We start from the raw sequence: 22805 nt of genomic DNA, 5'->3' as shown, positions 1-22805 counted from the left end.
GCTTTATTGACTATGGGAAAGCCTTTCCCTGTGTGGGTCACAACAAACTCTGGAAAATTCTGAAAGAGATGGGAATAGCAGACCACCTGACCTGCCTCTTGAGAAATCTGTCTGCAGATCAGCAAGCAACAGTTAGAACTGAACATGGAATAACAGACTGTTCCTAATCAGGAAAGGAGTACATCAAGGCTGCATATCGTACCCTGCTTTTTTAACTTATATTCCGAGTATATCATGAGAAATGCTGGAGTGGATGAAGCACAAGTTGTAATCAAGATTGTTGGGACAAATATCAATAACCTCAGATATGAAGACGCATATGGCATCTGGCATATGACAGAAAGTGAAGAACTAAAGAGCCTCTTGATGAAAGTGAAATAGGAGAGTGATAAAGTTGGCTTAAAACTCAGCATTCAGAAAACTAAGATCATGTCATCCAGTCCCATCACTTCATGGCAAACAGATGGGGAAACAGTGAAAGAATGGGGGGCTCCAAAATCACTGGATATGGAGATTGCAGCCATGAAATTAAAAGACGCTTACTCCTTGGCAGGAAAGTTATGACCAGCCTAGACAGCATATTTAAAAGCAGAGACATTACTTTGCCAATAAAGGTCTCTCTAGTCAAAGCCATGTCTTTTCTAGTAGTCATGTATGGATGTGAGAGTTGGACCATAAAGAAAGCTGACTGCTGAAGAATTGATGCTTTTGTATTGTGGTGTTGGGGAAGACTCTTGAGAGTCCTTGGACTGCAAGGAGATCCAGCCAGTCCATCCTAAAGGAGATCAGTCCTCAATATTCATTGAAAGCATGGATGCTGAAGCTGAAACCCCAATACTTTAACCATCTGATGCAAGGAACTGACTCACTGGGAAAGCCCTGATGCTGGAAAAGATTGAAGGCTGGAGGAGAAGGAGACAACAGAGGATGAGATGGTTGGATGGCATCACTGATTCAATGGGCATGAGTCTGAGTAAACTCTGGGAGTTGGTGATGGACAGGGAGGACTGGCGTGCTGCAGTCCATGGGATCTCAAAGAATTGGACATGACAAAGTGACTGAACTGAACTGAATCATGTGTAACCAGCAGATCAGGTGTACATGTGACAATCTGGATGTGAAACAGCCGTATGAAACTGGAGGGGCAGTCTGGAAGGACTGAAGTCTTGTGGGATGTGATGCTATTTACAGGTGGACAGTGTCAACAGTGAGTTGGATTGAGCTGAGTTGAATTCTGAGATGCACTGCTGGTGTCTCAGAATTGGTTGTGCGTGATGTAGTCGAACTGACAGACGCATTGGAATTGGGCCCCAAATCATCTACATTCATTTTCTTGTACTAAATCTGGAAACCCAGGGTCGTTTAACCTAACAGCACTTCGTGTGGCCCCTCCCAACACCCAGCCTTACAACTGTCTTTAAACCCTTCAATTGCCACATGTGGGGATTGGCCACCATTCGTCATGGCTGCTCTAGAACATGCATCCAAGCAGGGGAAGTGTTGGGTCCTCATGTAAGAACAAGCTTGGCTAGCCGTATGAAGCTGCTTTCCTCTCCAATGTGTGGGCCAACTTACATTTCAACAACCACTGCTCCACACTTTCCCAGCAGTTGGGGTTTTGAGAGACTGTAATAGCTGGCTACTTGGAGCACGTGTAGTCATACCCTATTAGTGTCTTAACGTGCAGGTTCCTGGCTGCAGTGATGGGGGGCAGCTTTCCATTCCTTGACGGTCTCCTTATACATTGTCCTCGATGAAAGTCCTGCTCATTGGGGCCCATTTCTGTATATTTCTTTGACCTTAGGCATTTTAGAAACTCGTATTTTGGCTACTGTTACTTTGATGGTTATCTGTGTCATCAGCATCTTCTACCTGATGGCTTTCAATTTGGCACTCCCAGGGATGTCTGTTATGAAGAGTTCTTCATTTTAATCCAGCTCGAGATTTCAGCGTCTCTCTTAGAGATGGTGTTCTTCCTGTGCTGTTCGGGAATCCTGCCCCACTGCAGCTCATGGAGATACCTGTCACAGTACCTTGCAGCAGCTCTGCTGTTTGTCTCTCTAAATAGGTCTCAGCCCATCTGCACTTGATTTTGGTTCCCATATGAGCTAGGGGTGCAGTTTCACTTGACTGGCTTCAGATCCCCTGTCGCCCACAGAGTGATTGAAACGCCTATCTCTTTGTCACTTCTTTCTATCACCTTTGCTATTACACATGACGCTTCCTGTGGTTGGGGTTTATTTCTAGGTTCCCTATTCTGTTCCACTGGGCTACTGGACTATCCCTTTTTCAGTCCAAAAGTTTTGTTGTACTAAGCTGTAATATACCCTGGAGAAGAGAATGGCAACCCAACCCAGTATTCTTGCCTGGACAATCCCATGGACCGAGGAGTCTTGTGGGCTACAGTCAATGGGATGGCAAAGAGACAGACACGACTGAGCAACTAAGCAAGCAGGCAGGCTGTAATGTATCTTCACAACTTGCAGAGCCAGGCCTCACACGTTGTTCTTTGCAAGGTACCCTTGCCATCCTTGAAATGTCTGCTTCCTTACAAATCTTACAGTGGAGTTACTGAGTTCCACAGATGTCCACTTGGGATGTGGTGACATACGTTTTGATTCTGCACATTATTTTGAGTAGAATAGATAATTATATTCTTTTTTCAAATCCCAAATGTGGTGTATTTTCCCATTTATTTGTATCTTTAATGTCCTTCAAGACAGATTTGTAATTTTCTCCACTGAGGTTTTGTATATCCTTTTGTTGTATACCTTTCTAAATGTTAGATCGATTCCAGGTATATCCTAATTTCTGATGCAACTGTCAATGGCTCTCATACTGTTTTATATTACTGTGAAATGAGAAAGTAATTGATCTTTTTTGGCCGAGTTGCAAGGCTTGTGGGACCTTGGTTCCCTTACCAGGGATCAAATTCCCATCCCTTGCCTTAGAAGGCAGATGCTTGATCACTGGACCACAGGGAAGTCTGCAAAGGATTTTTCAAATTGGAATTTGTCTCAAGTCATTGTGCTCTCTTGTTAAACCTCTAAATGGATCTGTATAAACTTTTGGATTTTTCAACATGCAGAACTGTTATGAACATAAATCTGTCTTTTTTCCTTTCAATTGTTATAACTTTTACCGATATTTAATGACTTGCTAGGGTGGAACCTATGCTACTCTCTTAACTATGATGTTTCCTAAAGACACCCTTCATCTTTTTAGGGAATTTCTCTTTTATTTCCAATGCACTGTGAATTTTATCACAAAGGCATTTGCAATCATCCAGTGTTCATTGTTTTCATCTCTGGAGATTTAATCAGTAAATCAGGGCCAGCAGCCACACTAGAAGCCACACTATGTATTGTATATTTCCACAGAGGAACTGTAGCATAAGCAATTGATTATGCAGGTGTTGAAAGGCCAGTGGAGCCTGTCAAGCAGGGAACACTCTCTTAGCTTTGGACTACTCTAATCTAAGCCCTCAGCTTGATGTTTTTCAAATGTTTTACATACCTAGACATGTATTCTCTCTGAGATCCAGGTATAACACTGTGTCCGGTTCAGGTGTACAATGTAATGATTTAATATATGTACATATTACAAAATGATCACCAAATGTGCCTAATTAACATTTATATCGATAAGGCTAAAAATAGACCTTTTTGTGATGAGAAATTTTAAGATCTAATCTTTTGGCAACTTTCAAATATACAGTTCAGTTGTGTTAACTGTATTAGTGTCCCTAAACATGTTAAATATAGTCACCATGATGTACATTACATGTCCATGACTTATTTATTTTATTCCCGGAAATGTGTACCTTCTGACCACTTTTGCCAGTTTTGCCATAGACTCCACTCTCTACCTCTGAGGACCACCAGTTATTTCTCTTTATCTATGACTTTATGTTGCTTGTTTATTTTTCAGTTTCACCTACCTGTGAGATCATACAGTATTCTTCCCCTGTCTAATGTACTTCATTACCCTAATGCCCTCGCGTACCATCGATGTATTGTAAAGGCAGGATTTCCTCCTCTTTTATAGCTGAAGAATGATCACTGGTATGCACACACCGCAGTCTCTTTACTCATTCTCTTATCATTGGATATGGAAGTTGTTTCCAAGTCTTCAATAATGTACATAGCGCTTCCATGAACGTGGGGTGCATGTATCTTTTCAAATTGCCACTTTCATTTTCTTGAAAGGCCCCAAAGCGAAAGTGCCTGAGGCTCTATTTCTAGTTTAGAGGAACCTGCAGCGTTCCCCATAGTGGCTGCGCCAGCTCACACTCCCGCCAGCAGGGCCCAGGGCTTCCCTTCCCCCACGTGCTCACCAGCACCGCTTGTTTCCTGTCCTCTGACCGTCCCAGCTTGACATTTGCTGGACACCAGCCGCTGTGAAGGTGTGCTGCACAGCCCTGTGGCTCCTGGCCTTCTCCAGTGCCTGCTTGTCCAGCAATGCTCCCACAACAGGTGAGGAGTGAAGGAGAGAGCTCGTCCCCTCTTGTTCACCTGGACCCTGGGCAGGGCCAGTCCAGGGTTCTGTGGAGCCTGACATTGACTCAAGGGTTCGGATCCCTCCTTAGGAAAAAACAAAAAACAGTGTCACCGAATACAATACAGACATGGCTCCCAAATACAAAATGTGACCCCCAGGTCTCTGGTGCGGCCCTGAAGTGTTTTCAGGGACTGAGAACAAAGAGCAAATGAACAAAGAAGCTGCCATATCTCTTATCAGTCAGTAAATTCCAAGAACTCATGAATCTGTGAGCCAGGAATTGTGGATGGAGGCCAAATACATATTTCCTAAAAGTCTCAATATCACAGGCACATCACATCTGAGTTTCTTTTGAATGAGAAATCTATGTAATCAATCACAGAGCATAAAATGCTGAAAACCAAAAGATAAGACATATATTGCACACTATTTTTCTTTCTTCCTTTTTTAATTTTTTTTTTTTAACATCCATGCTCTAGGGCTTGTGGAGTCTTAGTTCCCAGACCAGGGATTGAAGCTGGGCCAGAGGCAGTGAGAGTGCAGAGTGCTAAGCACTGGGCCACCATACCACTTTTCTCAGAAGTCAGACACACCTATCACACCTGCATAACACCTGTTCCCCATACTTTTGGTCTGATCCTCTTTGATTGCCTCGTTTTAGGAGAATAATCATGTATATTAATTAATATGAATAGTCTACTAATAAAGTGTTAGTTAGCTGTGTTTGACTCTTTGTGATCCCATGGACTGTAGCCTGTAAGAGCCCTCTGTCCATGTAATTCTCCAAGCAAGGATACTGTAGTGGGTTGCATTCCCTTCTCCATGGGATCTTCCTGACCCAGGAATCGAACCCTGGTCTTCACACTGAGGGCAGATTCTTTACCATCTGAGCTAGCAGGGAAGCCCATTGTACGAGGAAGTAAGATTAATTATATTATGTCGAAAATAGAGTAGAAAGAAGATACATTATTTCCACTGGCACGATTGATTGACGGACATTTCCGTTTGTTTCTGTAGTTTAAAAAAGTAAAAAATATATTAATATTTCTATCTAACTATAAAATAAACTTTCCGTCAGTCCCATCGCTTCTTCCTGGAAGTGTCTAAAACATTTATGATCATAGTCAAACTTGTGAAACTTAAAGAATTTTTTCCTGAAAGGGCAGCAAGTTCACAGGTTTTTTCCATACATGACTTAAACCTTCCTGTGGCTTTGAAAAGAAGGCCATCCAGAGTGAGGGGTCGTGAACTGTGTTTCTGTGTGAGGTCTGGACTTTGGGGTCCCAGCTGAATGGGCAAAGTTCTTCCTTTACCACCCCACTTTGCGTGGGCCTGTTTCCGGGTCGGCTGGTCGCACAGACCCTCAGATCCATGAAGACGCACAGCCCGTGTGCCCTGTTCTGGAAACCCTTCTGGGCAAAGGAGCTTTACACGCTCAGCTTTCCTTCCTGGGTTCCACCCTCCACCGTGTGTGAGTCCTCCTGCCCAAGTCTGAATGGTTTTGAGAAATCTTTCAGTGTTCTTTTCCGGAAAGTCCAGAGTTTCTGTGTTGCAGGGTTGGTCCCACCCGATGACCAGGGCTGGAGCCCGTTTCTCTTTTCTGGTTGTGCCGGCTGCTGGGGGATCCCACCGTGGACCTGAGCATCACTGGACGGGTGGTCATGTCAGAGCCACGTGCGGTGAAGCCTCTCGGCCTCTGGGGGCCTCAGGATCTCCCACTGCGGCGTGGGGTGTGGGGTGGAGGGGTGGGACGTTCTGCCTTCTCAGGGCCGCCCCTCCTCCATGGCCTGGGGCGTCCAAGTTCCCCTTCTGTGCTTGGCCAAGGCTCTGTCTCCGTCACCCTCTGGCTTCCTGTTGGGGCTTCCTCGTTCCCTCCCCACATTTGGGGCACTTCCCTCCCCCGCAGAGGGACCTGAACTGGCTCTGTGCTGGTGGATGCCGACATGGTGCCCTTGCTGCTGCTGCTGCCCCTGCTGTGGGGGGGTGAGTGGGGGAGGGGTGGGGAACAGGGCTGACGGATGGAGGAGGGGGTCAAGCGTGGGGAGGGGCTGGAGCTGCCGCTGAGCCTCTGTGTCCCCCAGGGTCCCTGCAGGAGCTTCAAGGGTATGAGCTCCGAGTGCAGGAATCAGTGGTGGTGCAGGCGTGCATGGACATCCTCGTGCCCTGCTCCTTCTCCTATCCCTGGAGTTCCGGAAATTCCAGGCATTCCTCTGACGAACCCTTCATCTACTGGTTCCGGGAAGGAGACCCCCATTACAGTGATGCTGTGGCCACAAACGACCGAAAGAAACGAGTGAAGTCAGAGACCCAGGGCCGATTCCACCTCGTCGGGGACCCCAGGGACAACGACTGCTCCCTGAGCATCCAAGAGGCCAGGCTGAGTGACTCAGGAGTCTACTACTTGCGAGTGGAGAGAGGACGTAATGTGAAGTACAGTTACAGAGAGAAGAAGCTGAACTTGAAGGTGACAGGTGTGACAGGGGCCCCAGGAGAGGACCCTGGCCTGTGGAGACTCCTCTATTAGAACGGGAATGGGGTATAGGAGCCCTCCCTGCTCCAGGTCTTGGGGTTTGAGGGTTCAGGAGAAACTCAGAACTGGGAATGAGTTGTGACCCTGACCCTCTGGGTCCCCACTCCCCTGCGTCCAGGCATCTCCCTCTGTCTCCTCATCTCCTTTTCTCCAGAGAAACCCGACATCCAGTTCCTGGAGCCTCTGGAGTCCGGCCGCCGCACATCTCTGACCTGCAGCCTGTCGCTAGCTTGTGGTCAGTCACACTATCTCCTGTTTTCCTGGGCGGGGGACACCCTTGATGCCATGAATCCAGACACCCTCCACTCTTCGGAGCTCACCCTCACCCCGAGGCCCCAGGACCACGGCACCAACCTCACCTGTCGGGTGACACTCCTGGGAGCGCAGGTGACCCTGGAGAGAACCGTCCAACTCAACGTCTCCTGTGAGCGTGGAGGGGTGGCGGGGTCCCTGAGGGTGGTGGGGTCTGTGTGTGTGTGTGAGTGTGTAGAGAGAAGGCCAACCCACTCTTCTATGGGTCTGTGCCCTGGGAGCTGAGGTGGGGAGTGGCCGTGAAGGACAGGCCCCCCCCCTTCCTGGTTTCCCTCTTGTGGTGCTGGTCAGTTTCCATCCCACTCCTCCCTCTGCAGCAACCCCATGTCTTTCTGCCCCAGATGCCCCGAGGAACCTCCGCATCAGCCTCTCCTTCAGAAACATCACAGGTAGGACAGGACCTCTCCTCTCCAGGGCTGGGTCCTGCTCCTGGGACCACCTCCAAGGGGTGGGGGGTTGGGCTTGAATGTGATCAGATATGGGAAGAGCAAGGAGAAAATCCCCACCCCGCCCCACCTCCCATGCACTAGACCACACAGACATGCAGTACACACAGAGACTCACACACACAGGCACACACACAGAATACATACACATGAACATTCACTGAGACACGCACAGAAACGCCCATACACACAGGCACATACACATCACATCACACATGTACACATATACACAGAGTTATACCCACAGCACAGGCACCCACCATGCACACATACACTCATGGACATAGACACGTGCACTCATGCACGCATACACACAGGCACACACACATACACCCCACACATTTACACACTCACACACCCTGTTCAAGGCCCATTTCCTTCACCATGGTTCTATTATGTGGCTTTCTTCCACAAAAGCCTCCTTAGTCCTATCCCCTATTGCCTTCAGTGAATCAACATCTCAAGCCTTGAGGCTCTGGGTTTTCTTTCCACCAAACAGCCCAGGCCTGTCCCTTTGAGACACCAAGCCTCCCCTGAAGATACGAGGCCCAGACACATTGGCTCAGCCTGCTTAGGGTGGAAAGTCCAGCCCTGGGACCATAGGGAACCCAGCTGGCTGGCCTGGGGAGGAGACAGTGAGGCCAGGAGATCCTGGGAAGGAGGGAGGAGGAGACCTCAGCCTTCCCCAGCTCTCCCGCTGTGCTTTCCCCCAAAGCCGTCAAGATTCTGCAGAACACCGCCTCTATTCTCATCTCAGAGGGCCAGGCGCTGCAGCTGCTGTGTGTTGCTGACAGCAACCCCCCTGCACAACTGAGCTGGTTCCAAGTGTCTCCCACCCTGGAGTCTACCCCCATCTCCAGCACCGGGGTCCTGGAGCTGCCGTATTCAGGAACTACAGAAGCAGAGCTCAGCTGCCGGGCTCAGAACCCGCTGGGCTCCCAAAATTCCTCCCTGGGCCTCTTCGTGTTCTGTGAGTGTGGGATCCCCTGGAGAAGGACATCGGGGTTCCAGGGAGGGGAGGGGTGCCCCTGATCCCTCCCATCTCTCCCCACAGCCCCCCCAGAGCTGCTGGGCCCCTCCTGCTCCCAGGAGGATGAGGGTCTGCGCTGCAGCTGCTCCTCCCAAGCTCGGCCGGCCCCCTCCCTGCGCTGGCGGCTGGGCGAAGGGCTGCTGGAGGGGAACTTCAGCAATGCCTCCTTCAAGGTCACCTCCAGCTCCGCTGGGCCCTGGGCCAACGGCTCCCTGAGCCTCCACGAAGGGCTCAGCTCCGGCCTCAGCCTCAGCTGCGAGGCTCTGAACATCCATGGGGCCCGGAGCGGGTCTGTCCTGCTGCTGCCAGGTCAGGAGTCTGTTGGAGGGGAAGAGGCTTAGAGGGGCAGGAGTTATGATCCTAGAAGATGATACTTGGCGGGGAGAGGGGCTGGGGTCAGGGCAGAAGGTGCTTTTTAGGACAGGAGGCTCCTTCTCAGGCCTGAAGAGGCTCTCCAGAAAGTTCTGCAAGGAGGCGGGAGGGCAAGAGACTGAATCTTGGGAGCGTGATCATCTCCTGGCCGTCTTCCCTGCAGGGAAGCCTGCATTCCTGGTCGCTGGGGCTCTTGGAGGCGCTGGCGCCATGGCCCTGCTGTGCCTGTTCTTGTGCCTCCTTTTCTTTTTCATGTAAGTCTGTGTTCTTGGGGACGTATAGGGAGGTGTGTGGCAGGGAGTGTGGAAAGAGGTCCCTTAATCGCAGAAATGCAGAGAAGCGTAGATTAGGTTCAGAGTTGGGTAACAGCCTTAGCAAGATGTAATTCCCATGCATTAAGGTGTACAGTTCATTGGCTTTTAGTCTATTCAGAGCTGCGTGTCTTTAACAGTGATTTTGACAGAATTTTTGCATTAGCCCCAAATGAAAGAGAAACCAAAAGGAAATCCACACTCGTGGTCATCCCTTCCGTTCCACCCTCTGCCCTAGGCAACCGCCAGGCTGTTTCCCATCTGTCTAGAGTTGTCTGTTCTGGACATTTCAAATAAGGGCAATCATAAAATATGCGGTCCCAGGTGACTGACTTCTCTCACTTTGTGTGATGTTTTGAAGGTTCATGCATGGCAGTCCTTCACTCCTGTTTTTTTAAAAAAAATTAATTCATTAATTTTTGGCCGTGCTGGGTCTTGGTTGTAGTACACAGGCTTCTCATTGCCGTGGCTTCTCTGATTGCAAAGCGCAGGCTCTAAGGTGTGCGGGCTTCCAGAATTGCAGCTCGAGGGCTCTAGAGCGCAGGCTCAGAAGCTGTGGCGCACAGGCTTAGTTGCTCAGAGCCACGTGGATCTTCCCGGACCAGGGATCAAACCTGTGTCCTTTGCACTGGCAGGCAGATTCTCATCCCCTCTGCCACCAGAGATGTCTCCGTCATTCTTTTTTATTTCCAAACAATGTTCCCTCGGATGAATGGAGCACATTCTACTCATCTGTTCATCCACTGATGGACATTTGGGTTGTTTTGGCCACCATGTGTCAATAATAATGACATTCATGCACAAGTTTGTAAGTTGAGTCTCTAGTGATGGAAATTCAGTCTTGGCCAAAGTCCTGGTCATCCAAGAAGATGAAGCGCTTACTTCTGTGTCAGGAAGGCCTCTGGGTCCACTGTTTCAGGGTCTGGATGCCCGAGCCATCGTACTGGGGGCGGTGGGGGGCAGCTTGCCCACCTTTGTCTGAGCCGCCCTGACTGCAGCACACCGGTTTCTTCTCTTAGACTGAAATCCCGCAGAAAGCAGGCAGCCACGAGACCAGAGGGTGTGGAGGATGAAGACCCGGTCATGGGTACCGTCGCCTGGGTGAGTGATGCGGGCGTCTTCTCCAGCTGTGGGGGCCCCAGGCGTGTCCATTTGGCAGACTCAGGCTAAGCCCGTCAGTAGTTCCTGCTCCTGCCTGCTCCCCCAGGCAGACACCTGGGAGCTGGCGCCCCTTGCGTTCTTCCCCTTCATCTCCCAGGCCCAATGGTGCTCTGCTGACCACTGAGCCTGTTCACTTCTTTACTGGATACAGGCTGCCAGAACTATCTCCCCCCAAACCAGTACTTTCCAGCCATTCTGGAGTCTCAAAGCTGTTGCTCCCTTTGCTTAGAGAATCAAGTCATAATCGTTGGTCTGATATATGATGTCCTTCCTGGGGTCTCTCCTGACGGCTGCTCCAGCCACTGGTCCTGCCCTAGGGTCCAGCTACACTGGCCTTCTCCCTGTGTCCAGAGAGATCTATTCCCTTTGAATAGACAGACCCTATGACCTTTGAATATACAGTTACTTCTACCTGAACTAGGCTTCCTTGGTAGTTCAGATGGTAAAGAATCTACCTGCAATGCAGGAGACCTGGGTTCAACCCCTGGGTTGGGAAGATATCCTGGAGAAGAGAATGGCTACCCACTCTGTATTCTGGCCTGGAGAATCCCACGGACTATACACTCCACGGGGTTGCCAAGACTCAGACACGACTGAGCAACCTTCCCTTCACTACTTGAGCTGCCCTCCCTTTCGCAGATCAACCATCCACCTTGCTGCCTCCTTCCAGCTGCAAGGTCAGCATCTCTTACTCTGGGAACCTTTGTCTTCTCCCTTCCTTCTCTCCATCCACCGAGTCCTGTGTCCATCCCCGACACAGGGTTACATCACACAACATCACTGCGTTGATCTGTCTCTACCTTCTCATCGTATATGTAAAGTCCTTGAGAACGAGGGCTGTAATTTTGTCTCACACCATCCCTGTCCAGCAAGACCCCTGTTCCCTTTTTAAAAATTGAGCTTGTGTTGCCCTAAATGGAATTATCCAAAATGCTTTGTTCATCACCGAGCTAGTATCAATGGAACAAGCAGTATTCACTTTTACTTACTCATTGTTACACATGATATGATAAACACGTGTAAACCCACCATCCAACCTGAGACTTAAAACACCGGTGATAACTTTCATCTACCCTTCCACTCTGACCCGCCCCCAGTAACCACTGCTTTGAATCTTTTGTTGCTGGTTTTACCACATATATGTTTACCCAAAATATACACTCTTTAGTTTAATTGCTTCTGAACCTTCCAAGGGTGTCATGTGCCAGGTACGCTTCTTGGACTTGCCTTGTAGATACAGTCTTATATAGCAAAGATTCACTCACGTTTTTGCACAAAGTTGCAGTTCCCCATTGTATAATGATGCATTTTACGATTATGTCTATTATCTAAGCTCCTATTGATGGACATTGGAGTTGTTTCCTGGTGTTGCAATTACAAACATTCCTTATTCGTGTCTCATTGTATTCACATGCAAGAGTTTTCCTTTAGCATTACTTAGGAATTTAATTACTAGGTCACAGGGTCTGTAAAGTTCCTATTTAGAAGATCATGACAAATATTTTCCAAAGCAACTGTGTTCACTCATATTCTCATCTATGCCTATCAGATTCTGTTGATCTATAATCTCTCCAACACTTGGTTTCCTCAATTTTTTTTTTTCAGTCATGTCACGTTCTCACTATGGTGTTGATTTGCATGTCGGTTACCAATGAAGATGAAAATCTCTCTACAGCTTCAGTGGCATATGAACATCTTTTCCATAAAATGCCTGGTCCCATTCACAGCCCATTTTCCTACTGAATGTTTGACCTTTTCTGATTAAATTTGAGAGCTTTATACATGTTTATGCTTTTTAATAGATTATATATATCGTAAATATCTTCTCCCAGTGAGTAGCTTGTACTTTACCTTTTTAAAGGTGACGTTTGATGATAAGTTCTTAATTGTAGTAAGAACTTTGGGGTTTAAGAAATTCTTTCCCATCTTAAGATGTAGAAAGATATTCAAGGATAGTTTCTACTAAAAGTTTTCTGTTTTCCTTTTGCCATTTAAAGACTTCATCCATGGGAAGTTGATTTTTCTGTGTGGTGTAGTGTTGCCCTATATATATTCCTTCTTTTTTTGCAAAATAGTCCTTCACTTCCTCCCCTGAGGATGTGCCATTCATCAAAATTCCACATGTGGGTGGTCCTCTTTCTGTGACCTCTTCTATTCCAATGATCAATTTTAGTGTCCTTGAGTCAGAACTGTGTCTACGTTCAACAGTCTATAAGCTCAAAATAAGTCCTGGTATCTGATAGAGCAAGTCCTTCTCCAGATTCTTCTTTCAAAGTTGTCTTGTCAATTCTTGGACTTCTGCTGTTCTATTTAAATGTTAAAATCAGTATGTCAAGTTCCCCAAAACACTCCTGTTGGAGTTTTGATTGGAATTGCATTGAACCTATAGGTCAATCCAGGAAGAATGTATTTGTTTGTGAATTCAAGTCTTCTAATCCAAGAGAATAGATTAACTCTATTCATTTAAGTCTTTAAAAAAAAATGTTTTCAAGAAAGATGGAGAATTCCTTCACACAGGTCTTGGTTATCTTTTGCTATTCTAGTTACTCTATAACAATAACTAGCATTAAAAAAATTTTTTTCTTCCTAAATACTAGTTATTTCTACTACTGTACATGCATTTTTCTGATTGCTCATTGCTATATGCAGAATGAAAAGTAATTCTTTTTAAGTGTGAAGGTTTATTTTGTAATTTAAAAAAAATCTCAAATTGGTCTTGAGTGTCATTTAGATTCTTGTTGCTTGGGTAGCTGGAAAATTCTTATATCTTACTTGTAACCCTGCTGAACCATCCTTTTTCAGATAAAGATACCATCTGAAAAATTTGTGATATTCTTGCTTTTAATTGTCATGGCTTGTATGGATAGTCTTCATCAGGCTAAGGAAGTTCTTTTCTATCACTAAATAACTTTAAGTTTATATCATACATCTCAGTTGAACTTTTCAGATATATCCACTGATATGATTTTCCCTATAATCTGTTACCAGTGGTGAGTGAAACGGTTCAACATTTTTTATTTTGAAACTAGCATTCCTGAGAAAAGATGAAATTGTTCACAGTGAGTGTTTTTTTGTTCTTTTTCTAAAACTCTAGTAGATTCAGTTTGTTAATATTTTGTTGAGCACTTCTGCATCTGTATGCCAGAGTAAAATGAAGTGTAGCCATGAAGTGTCTTCCTTTCTCCTCTTGTTTTCTTCTTTGGGTATCAAGATAACATTGAGGAATTGTAGAATCTTCCCATTTTTACTATTAATATTATCTGAAAGAGAGTATATAAAATTGAAGTGATCTGCTTCTTGAATGATTAATAAGTATTACTCGTATAGGCCGCCTGGGTCTGCCCTTATCTTTATATGTGGTTTTTCTAACTCAGTCATTTTGTGTGTCCATTAACACACAGTGTGTTACAGATAACAGTTTAGAGATAACAGTTTGTTCATTTCATCTAAGTTTGATAATTTGTTGACAAAAGGTTATGAGTAGTATTCTCTTAATTGCATATTGTTTAATTAGGATTAATTCCCCTTTGGGGGCTTCCCTGGTGACTCAGGTGGTAAAGAATCCGCCTGCAATGCAGGAGACTGGGGTTTGATCCCTGGGTCGGGAAGATTCAATGGCAACCCACTCCAGTATTCCTGCCAGGAAAATCCCATGGACAGAGGAGCCTGGTATGGCTACACTTCATAGTACTCTGGCAAAAGAGTTTGTCAGACAGAACTTAGCAACTAAGCAACAACAACTTAGCTTATTAATACATAGCACCCTTCTTTCATGGTAAAAGTATTTATGGATAAATGTCTCTCAGAACACCACTTTAATTTCACCTCACACATTTTGAAATGTGTTATTTTAATACCATTCAGTTCTAAACACTGCGAAAACCTATTGTGATTTTTTGGGGGAATCTTAAATTATTGGGGGTTTTTAAAAATTCAAATGTAGGGGACTTCCCTGGTGGTCCAATGGCTAAGACTCTGAGCTCCCAATGAACGGGGCCCAGGTTCGATCTTTGGTCAGGGAACAAGATCCCACATGCTGCAGCTAAGACCCAGTGCAGCCAAATAAATAAATTTTAAAAAAATATTAATAAAAAAATCCAAATGTATGGGGATTTTAAAACATCTTTCCATCCTTAAATTCTAACTAAATTGAGTTTTGTCAGAGTACATTGTTTTGATGATACCTACTTTTTAACTTTGTTGAGACTTTATCTGTGACTTGGTTATGTGAAGAATTTCTGTAAATAGTTCCTATATGCTTAAGAAGTATGTATATTTTTCTATTTCATAAATTCCAACTAAGGTCAATAGGCCAGTGTGTGTTCATTGTATTGTTCAAATCCAAATCTTTACTAATAGGTCTTCCTAAACTATCATTATCTGAACTCTTATGATAGTTTACTTGTCAATTTTCCCCTGGAGTTCAATCAAATATATTTCTTACAGATGATGTACTTTTAAATTAAAAGTGTATAGGATCATATCTTCTCACGTTTAACCACAACTTGTGGTTGTCTCTGTTCCTAGTGATACTTTTTGTTTCAAATCTATTTGGTTAGATCTTAAGATAGACACACCACTTTGTCATTGGTTAGTTAGATATCTGGTATTTTTCCATCCTTTCCTCTCCCCACCCACCTCTAACTTTTTTTTTTTAATGCTTTAGCAATGATTCTTTTGAATAGTATATTTTGTTTTTTCTTAATTTTATTTATGATTTTTGGCTGTGCTGGGTCTTCGCTCTGCACAAGCTTTTCTCTGGCTGTGGCCAGCAAGGGCTACTCTCTAGCTGTGTACACAGGCTTCTCATTGCAATGGCTTCTCTTGTTGTGAATCTCGGCCTCTAGAGCACAGGCTCAGTACTTCCGGTGCAAGGGTTTATTTGCCACGAGGCATGTGGGATCTTCCTGGACTCAGGGATCGAACCTGTGTCTCCTACATTGGCAGGCAGATTCTTTACCACTGAGCCACCAGGGAAGCCCTATAACCAGGTATTTGAAAATCCAACTTGACATCCTGTGTCAAGTTCACGCTATTTGTATTTATTGTATTTATTGTTCTTGATATACGTGGACTTCTTTGTGCTATTTTCTCTTCTCCTTTTGCTTGGTTCCATTTTTTTCAACATTTCATTTTCTCCTCTCTTATTAAAAAAAAGTGACAGCTCTGTCTTACACCTAACAAAAAAGAACTCGAGTGCTTTTATATCTTTTGGTGTCCCCTCCATCCACCTTCTACGGCCACGCTGGTTCTTTCTCTAGATCTCCAGTTTTTATTCTGCATAATTATGAACACACTCAACATTTTTCTATTCTCTGGTCATTAAGAAAAAAATACACAGCTACACATTTCACTGAGGTGATCTGATCACCTTTGTATCTTATATTCACTGTGTGTGGTTTCTTAGTTTTCTTATTTTTATTTGCATTCTTTGTATTTGAGTTCTTTCTCCTAATGTGTTTTTAACTTGGTATTTCCTGTATCGAGACTTGTATCTGAAATATTTTTATGCCCCCACAATTGAATTTCATTTGGTAGACTCTCAATTCCAGGATCAAGGTGATTTCCTTTGGATACTCTGAACACTTGCTTCACTGTTTCTTGTACCTGGTATCCCTGTTAGAGGTCTCAAGTCTCACACAGTGGCAGGTAATCCAGTCATTCTCCCTGGAAACATTTGCATGTTTCTCCTTGGTTTTGACAGTCTTGAGATGAACTGTACTTTATTTGGTTGTGGGCTTTTCCTTGTGTTTGCGAGGTACTTTGTGCTGACATGGTTCACTTTTTCTGTAATTCTGACAATTTTATCTCCACTATTTTTGTCCAAACATCTCTTCTGCTTTTGGTTTCATTTTTATCTCATCTGGGGACTATTGGGACTTCCCTGGTGGTTCAGTGGTTAAGACTCCATGCTCCCAGTGTAGAGACACAGGTCTGCTCTCTGGCCAGGGAACTAAGATCCCACATGCTGGGGGTGTGGCCCCCCGAGAAAGCATGTCATCTGGGGACTATTATCATCTGAATGTTGAGATTTTCTATTTCCTTCATCATTCATAACTTTTATTTTCATGTGTTCTGGTCTTCATCCTCCCCTGCTTCCTTCTGTGGGAGACTTCAAAGGTTTTTCCAGCTCCCTGATGCACTTGAATTCTATTCATTCTGTTCTGCATCCCACCATTGGGTTCTTCCTATTTTTATATCTCAGACCTCATATTTCCATGTTTTACAGAACTGCACACACAATTCCTTTTTATGTAACTTACATGATTACATAACTTCTGGTTCTACATTTTATGTACATAATTACTGATGTGTATAATTTTCTTTTCCAGTCTTACTGAGATATATTGGACATATAGCATTGTATAAGTTTAAGGTGTACAGAATAATGAATTGATTTACATACATCATGAAATGACTAGCCTAATAAGATTAGTGAACATCCATCATCTCCTATAAATAAAAAATTAAAGAAATAGAAAAAAAATATTTTCCTTGGGATGAGAACAGTTAGGATTTACTCTGAATAACTTTCATATATAACATACAGCAGAGTTCATTCTAATGATTATGTTCTACCTCTCTAGTACTTATTTATCTTATAACTGGAAGTTTGTACCTTTTGACCGCCTTGATTCAGTTTCTCCATCCCCACCTTCTGCCTCTGGTAACCACAAATCTGATCTCTTTTTCTGGGGGTTTGCTTGTTTCTTCGTTTTTGAGGTATAAGTGATTCGATATTTCTGTTTCAAAAATGATCATCACGCTGTCTAGTTACAATATGTCACCATTCTGAGATAGTACATCGTTGCTGAGTGACTGTTTTTTTTTTTTATTTGGAGGATAATTGCTTTACAATGTTGTGTTGGTTTCTGCCATTTAACAATGTAAGTCAGCCACAAGTGTACATGTGTCCCCTCCCTCTTGAACCTCCCTCCCACCCCTCTAGGTTGTCTCAGAGCACCAGGTTGAGCTCCCTGTGTTATACAACAACTTCCCACTTGCTATCTAGTTTACCTATGAGAATACAGAGAGAGAACAGACTCGTGTTGGACACTGCTGGCGAAGGAGAGGATGGGAGGGATTGAGAGAGTAGCGTAATTTCTTATTCTCACCTCTACGATGTAACGTCAGCACTTACTCCTCTTGGTGCATTTATCATGCTTAGTTTTAAACTCTTGATCAAAGTGTTCTAATACTTGTATTTTGAAGGTACATGATGTTCCCAGCCTCCTTTGGTTGGTTTTTCTTCCAGGACATTTACACTTTGCAGGTGCTCAGTCCTCTGACCTGGTGGGGGGCGCATATTCCCCAGGGATGTTAGCTTTTTGGTCTGGACTGTTGATTGGGTGAAGGTGAAGGGCAGATGCTGGCCTGTGTTGGCTCAAAGGAGTGATGGGGACCAGTCGCAGGGTGGAGTTCTCCGGGCACCGCAACCACTCTCCACCAGTCTCACTTCCTGCCCCCCACCCCCACCACTGAAAAAGCAAAGTCACCCCTTTGCCTTCCAACCTCAAGGAGAAGGAGCTTTGGATTTTTATCTAGAATCTCTGTGGATTTTGATCCACCAGACTCTGGAGTTTGGAAAGAAGAAAGGGAGGACAAGAGTCCCAAAGGCCAGTGAGGCTCCATGGCATCTCTCCTTCTCTTCACCCCAGGGAGCCTTCGGTGCTCATCCACCATTTACCTCTGGACACATGCACATTACCGTCTTGTCCATGCTCTCTGAATTCTGCAGGCAATGATTGTCCTAAGGCGAGGGTGGAGGAGAGAAAGGAGCAGAGTTCAAGCACATCTGAGGGAACCTGTTCTTCCTCCCGTCTTCAAGCCAGCTTCCCTAGCCCTGGGCTGTAGCATGTCACCTCCCCAGCCCCATGTGTTCAAATTAGCTTTTACTTCCCCCCAGGAACCTCAGGGTGATTAATCAATCGACAATTGATTATAAAATTTTGTCATCCCGTAGTTCCGTCTATAGTTTTTGATTGTTGGATCTTGGTGAACAGAGCCAGTGGTATGTGTGAATTCACTACCTTGACAGGAACCCTGATAGAGCTTTGTTTTCCCCATTAGGTTGTTGTCGTTGTTGTTGTTGTACAGCCACTAAGGCGTGTCAGACTCTTTACGACCCCGTGGACCGCAGCACCCCATGGACTGTCCTCCACTATCTCCTGGACTTTGCTCAAATTCATGTCCATTGAGTCAGTGGTGTTATCTAACCATCTCATCCTCTCTCCCTACTTCTCCTTTTACCTTCAATCTTTCGCAGCATCAGGGTTTTTTTCCTGATAAGTCGACTCTCTCAACTTTTCTGTAACTTTGATACTGTAGGCAGAATAGTAAAGCAATGAGCTGCATAGTCCCTGGAGTTCATCCTCCTGTGTCCAAGTGCTGGACTTAACCACTTCCAAGCTGTGTGACCTTGGCCAAGTTAGTTAACCTCTCTGCTTCTTTATTTTCTCTTCTGGAAAGGAGCCCATTGCTATGCTGGTACCTGTTTCATTGGGTTGCTACGAGAAGTGCTTAGAAATATGCCTAGGTCATGGGAAATTGCTAACAACTCTTACCTAATGTCACTATACCCCTCTCTGATAAGGAACTGGGCATGCAAGCAGGTATTTCGGGCTGTTTCACTTCCTCATATATCCTCATTTGAAAGAACAGCACTTAATGGCACCTAGCTCATAACCAGCACTCAGCAAAGAGGTGTTGGATGAAGGAATGAACTTGGTGCTTTCTCCTGTTTATTCATCTGAGCTGCATCTGGTCTTATGCATGCTCAGCCACCTGATCGTGTCTGATTCTTTGCAACCCCATGGACTGCAGTCCACCAGGCTCTTCTGCCCATGGGATTTCCAGGCAAGAATACTGGAGTGGGTTGCCACTTCCTCCTGCAGGGGATCTTCCTGACCAGGGATGGAATCTGCGTCTTGCACTGGCAGGTGGATTCTTTACTACTAGCATGACCTGGGAAGCCCATGTTGTCTTATGAGGATAAATTCAACCCCCTCTTAATATATGGTAAGGCTATTTAGACACATGGTCTTATTTCTGCCTCTTTGGCTACAGAAGGGTCAATACACCTAGCTGTTTTGTGATTTCATCTTGCGCATGCAATATGGACAGCTCTGTCTAGATATGCTATTTTTTTTCTGAGGTTGTGAAACCGTTTTTTCCTAACCTGGAATTCTTTTTCTTTTCTTTATGAGCTACTATTTGAAGGCTAATGTTGCTTTTGACACACTCGTCTATAGCATGATGGTGTGTGTGGACAGACTTGGAGAAAAGAGAATGGCATACCAGTGTCTGGGTACCCTCTTTTCTTGGAGACTTGGGTCCTGCTTTATTTTCATTTTTGTTTTATGGGACCCAGGTCCAAGAGCCAGAATTGCCATCTCTTCTGGTTTCTGCATAAACTAGTTCATAAGTCACACCAGAGTTAGAATTTAGCTGTGTTTACTTGTCTCTAATCCAGTCTTCCTGGCCGACTGCAAGCTGCCTGAGGTCAGGGTCTATGTCTGTTTTCTCACACTGCTCATTTGGCCTCTCACCCAGGACATGCTACAGGGTACACTGTCAAGAAAACAGCAGGCCTGGGTTTGAATCCTGGCTCTGCCATCCACTCGAGGAGTGACCTTGGGCAAGTTACTTCACCTCTCCCCCACCTCAATTTTCCTACCTGTAAAATGGAAATAATAAGAATATCACTCCTACTGGGTTTCTGTGAAGGTTAAGTAGGATTCATAAGCCTGCAATACAGCCCAGTCAATCTTGACAAAATTATAAATGAATGAGTGAATATTTGAGTTCATAGGAAGCATGTGAGAAATAAGATGAATGAATAAACGTCCCATCTGCTGAACTTTCCTTTGGGGCTCATGCCTGCTTACTCCTTCTCTGACTCCTTTTTCTCCCTTTTTCTCAGGGTTCCAGGCAAAAGCCTTGCCCAGACAGCCCCCCTGACCAGATGGTGCTGTCCCCTGCAGAGGACGCCCCACCCCCAGGGGAACAGGAAGAGCTCCATTATGCCTCCCTCAACTTTCATGAGATGACATCTCGGGAGCCTCAAGACCAGGAGGCCACCAGCACCGAGTACTCTGAGATCAAAACGAGCTAATGAGGACTCATCCAGACCTTGGCCCCAGCTGGGGGAACCACAGCATCTATGGGGACAAGGAGAGGTCAGGGACTAGTTGATGAAGCCTTGGTGGCAATATTTAACTCCTGTATGAGTGTCCCCAGGTAGAGCAGAAAGAAGACAGGTGATGGGATTAGAGAAACAGGGTCACAGGCAGGTTCCAGCACTTCCTAAAGCATTGTCATCAAGCAATTCAGTCCACCTCTCTGTGTCTCGGTTTTCTGTTCTGTAAATCAGAGATCATGTGTCTTACCTCCAAGTTGGTGCACATTAAAGAAAGAACATATAAAAGAAAAAAAATTAAGGGGGGAAACCTCAAAGGAAGAAAAGGAAGAACATATTATAACCAACGAACAGAGGTCCCATCACATGGCGTGTGCCTAGTGTCCGGTTCCTCTTCCTGAACAGAAAGGTCCTCCCATCAAGTTCTTCTGAGGGTGACTAGTGTTGACTTGAAACAAGTGGACAGCCAGCTATTTCCCAGCAAAGATGAGTTTAATTTGGCATTAGCCCAGAATTGCAGCTTGGGGTCTGCAACCATGGAGAGCCATGTGCAAATTCCAATTGAAGGAGGGAAGGAGACCGCTTTTATAGAGGAGCGAAGGAAGTTGAGGGCTAGAGGAAACAGTGAGTCCATGGCTTTTGATTGGCTGAGTCCTTGCCAGGAAGGAAGGAGTCTTCCTTCTTCCTGTTGGGCTCTGGTATCATCACTGCCAGTGAGAGCGCCCCCTTCTGGACTCTAATTGAGGCTTCAGTTTATTCATTTTTTACACCAGGAACAGAGGACAGAGTGGCAACTTATTGATGTCATTCTCCATCCCGAAACTCTTTGGAGTCTCCCCAGGGAAAGACTAGCCCCTCAGCCTGGCATTCGGTTCATAATACAGCATCTTATAATCTCTCTGGGGTTATCTCCTTGCCTCACGTTTATCTGTCCATTCTTCCAGCATATTTCTTCACCCACTGACATCCAGTCCCTTCCTTATTTCATTTATATCCCCTAAAGGGATCTTTCCAACAGCCAGAGAGCTGATCCCGACTCTCCTGAACAAATCTATTCCCTCTTAGCACCACACTAAAACTGTCTATAGAGAGCTGGACTATAAAGAAAGTTGAGCACCAAAGAATTGATACTTTTGAATTGTGGTATTGGAGAAGACTCTTGAGAGTCCCTTGGACTGCAAGGAGACCCAACCAGTCCATCCTAAAGGAGATCAGTCCTAGGTGTTCATTGGAAGGACTGAAGCTGAAGCTGAAACTCCAATACTTTGGCCACCTGATGTGAAGAACTCACTCGTTGGAAAAGACCATGATGCTGGAAAAGATTGAAGGCAGAAAGAGAAGGGATCAGATAGCTGGACGGCATCACCAACTCGATGGACATGAGTTTGAGCAAGCTCCGGGAGTTGGTGACAGGGAAGCCTGGCATGCTGCAGTCCATGGGGTCGCAAAGAGTTGAACACTACTGAGCAACTGAACTGACTGACTGACTGTTGACCTCACTGCTATCTACTCACCCACCCTCTCCTCTTGGCCCATTCTTCCTTATGCCTTCCAGGCTGGTTCATACAAATGTCTTTGCAATTTGAAATCTCTTTCCTGGAGGTCATGCTGCCTGGCTTTTATCTGTTTCCACCATGTCATCCTTCAAACTTGAGCTCATGGACAGATTTCGATTGAGATACTCCCCCTCCTCTAAAATTGAATTAATTAATTTTTAAAGGAAAAGGCACTAATGCAGCAATAGACAGTATTTCACCAGCGCCTGTGTAGTGTGAGTATCTAACAATAAGCTTAAGCTTTTTTTGATGTAAATGCCTGACATTAAACTTTTGATTGCCCAGGCATCCATTTCAGAGGCATCCAGCTCAAATAATTCATCTCAAATAAACATATTGACAGCTATGACTTTAAAGAGCCAGGTGGCCCCACCCATGAAGTTCCCTTTTAAGGATTTTTTTTTTTTTGATGGGGACAATTTTAAAAATCTTTATTGAATTTGTTACAA

The 22805-nt window shown here is 45.1% G+C and overlaps 2 protein-coding genes across 14 annotated transcripts in view; both read left to right on the top strand.

Moving 5' to 3' along the window:
• The window catches only part of LOC138419174 (sialic acid-binding Ig-like lectin 14), a 12985-nt gene extending 6502 nt beyond the window's left edge, over positions 1-6483 (top strand). The window contains exon 6 of the mRNA XM_069551581.1: positions 6056-6483. Coding sequence (XP_069407682.1) covers positions 6056-6074 — 19 coding nt within the window. The 3' untranslated portion in view covers positions 6075-6483. The remainder of the gene's footprint in view (positions 1-6055) is intronic.
• LOC138419165 (sialic acid-binding Ig-like lectin 5) lies at positions 6317-22805 on the top strand. Of its 13 annotated transcripts, none has more exons than XM_069551536.1 (10): positions 6317-6483; positions 6582-6971; positions 7185-7454; positions 7684-7731; positions 8546-8758; positions 8843-9127; positions 9354-9444; positions 10521-10602; positions 11129-11339; positions 20585-22805. In XM_069551536.1, the coding sequence occupies exons 1-10, from the start codon at positions 6444-6446 to the stop codon at positions 20620-20622; spliced, it is 1668 nt and encodes a 555-aa protein (XP_069407637.1). In that variant the 5' UTR covers positions 6317-6443; the 3' UTR covers positions 20623-22805. The 13 variants fall into 13 exon arrangements, with proteins under 13 accessions (XP_069407637.1, XP_069407632.1, XP_069407635.1 ...); XM_069551531.1 differs by having other exon boundaries at positions 9258-9444; XM_069551534.1 differs by having other exon boundaries at positions 8504-8758.

The sequence above is a fragment of the Ovis canadensis genome, chromosome 14 (assembly GCF_042477335.2).
Source record: "Ovis canadensis isolate MfBH-ARS-UI-01 breed Bighorn chromosome 14, ARS-UI_OviCan_v2, whole genome shotgun sequence".
Lineage (NCBI taxonomy): Eukaryota > Metazoa > Chordata > Mammalia > Artiodactyla > Bovidae > Ovis > Ovis canadensis.
Note: the sequence above shows the minus strand (reverse complement) of the source record. Positions and strands in the feature narration are given on the sequence as shown.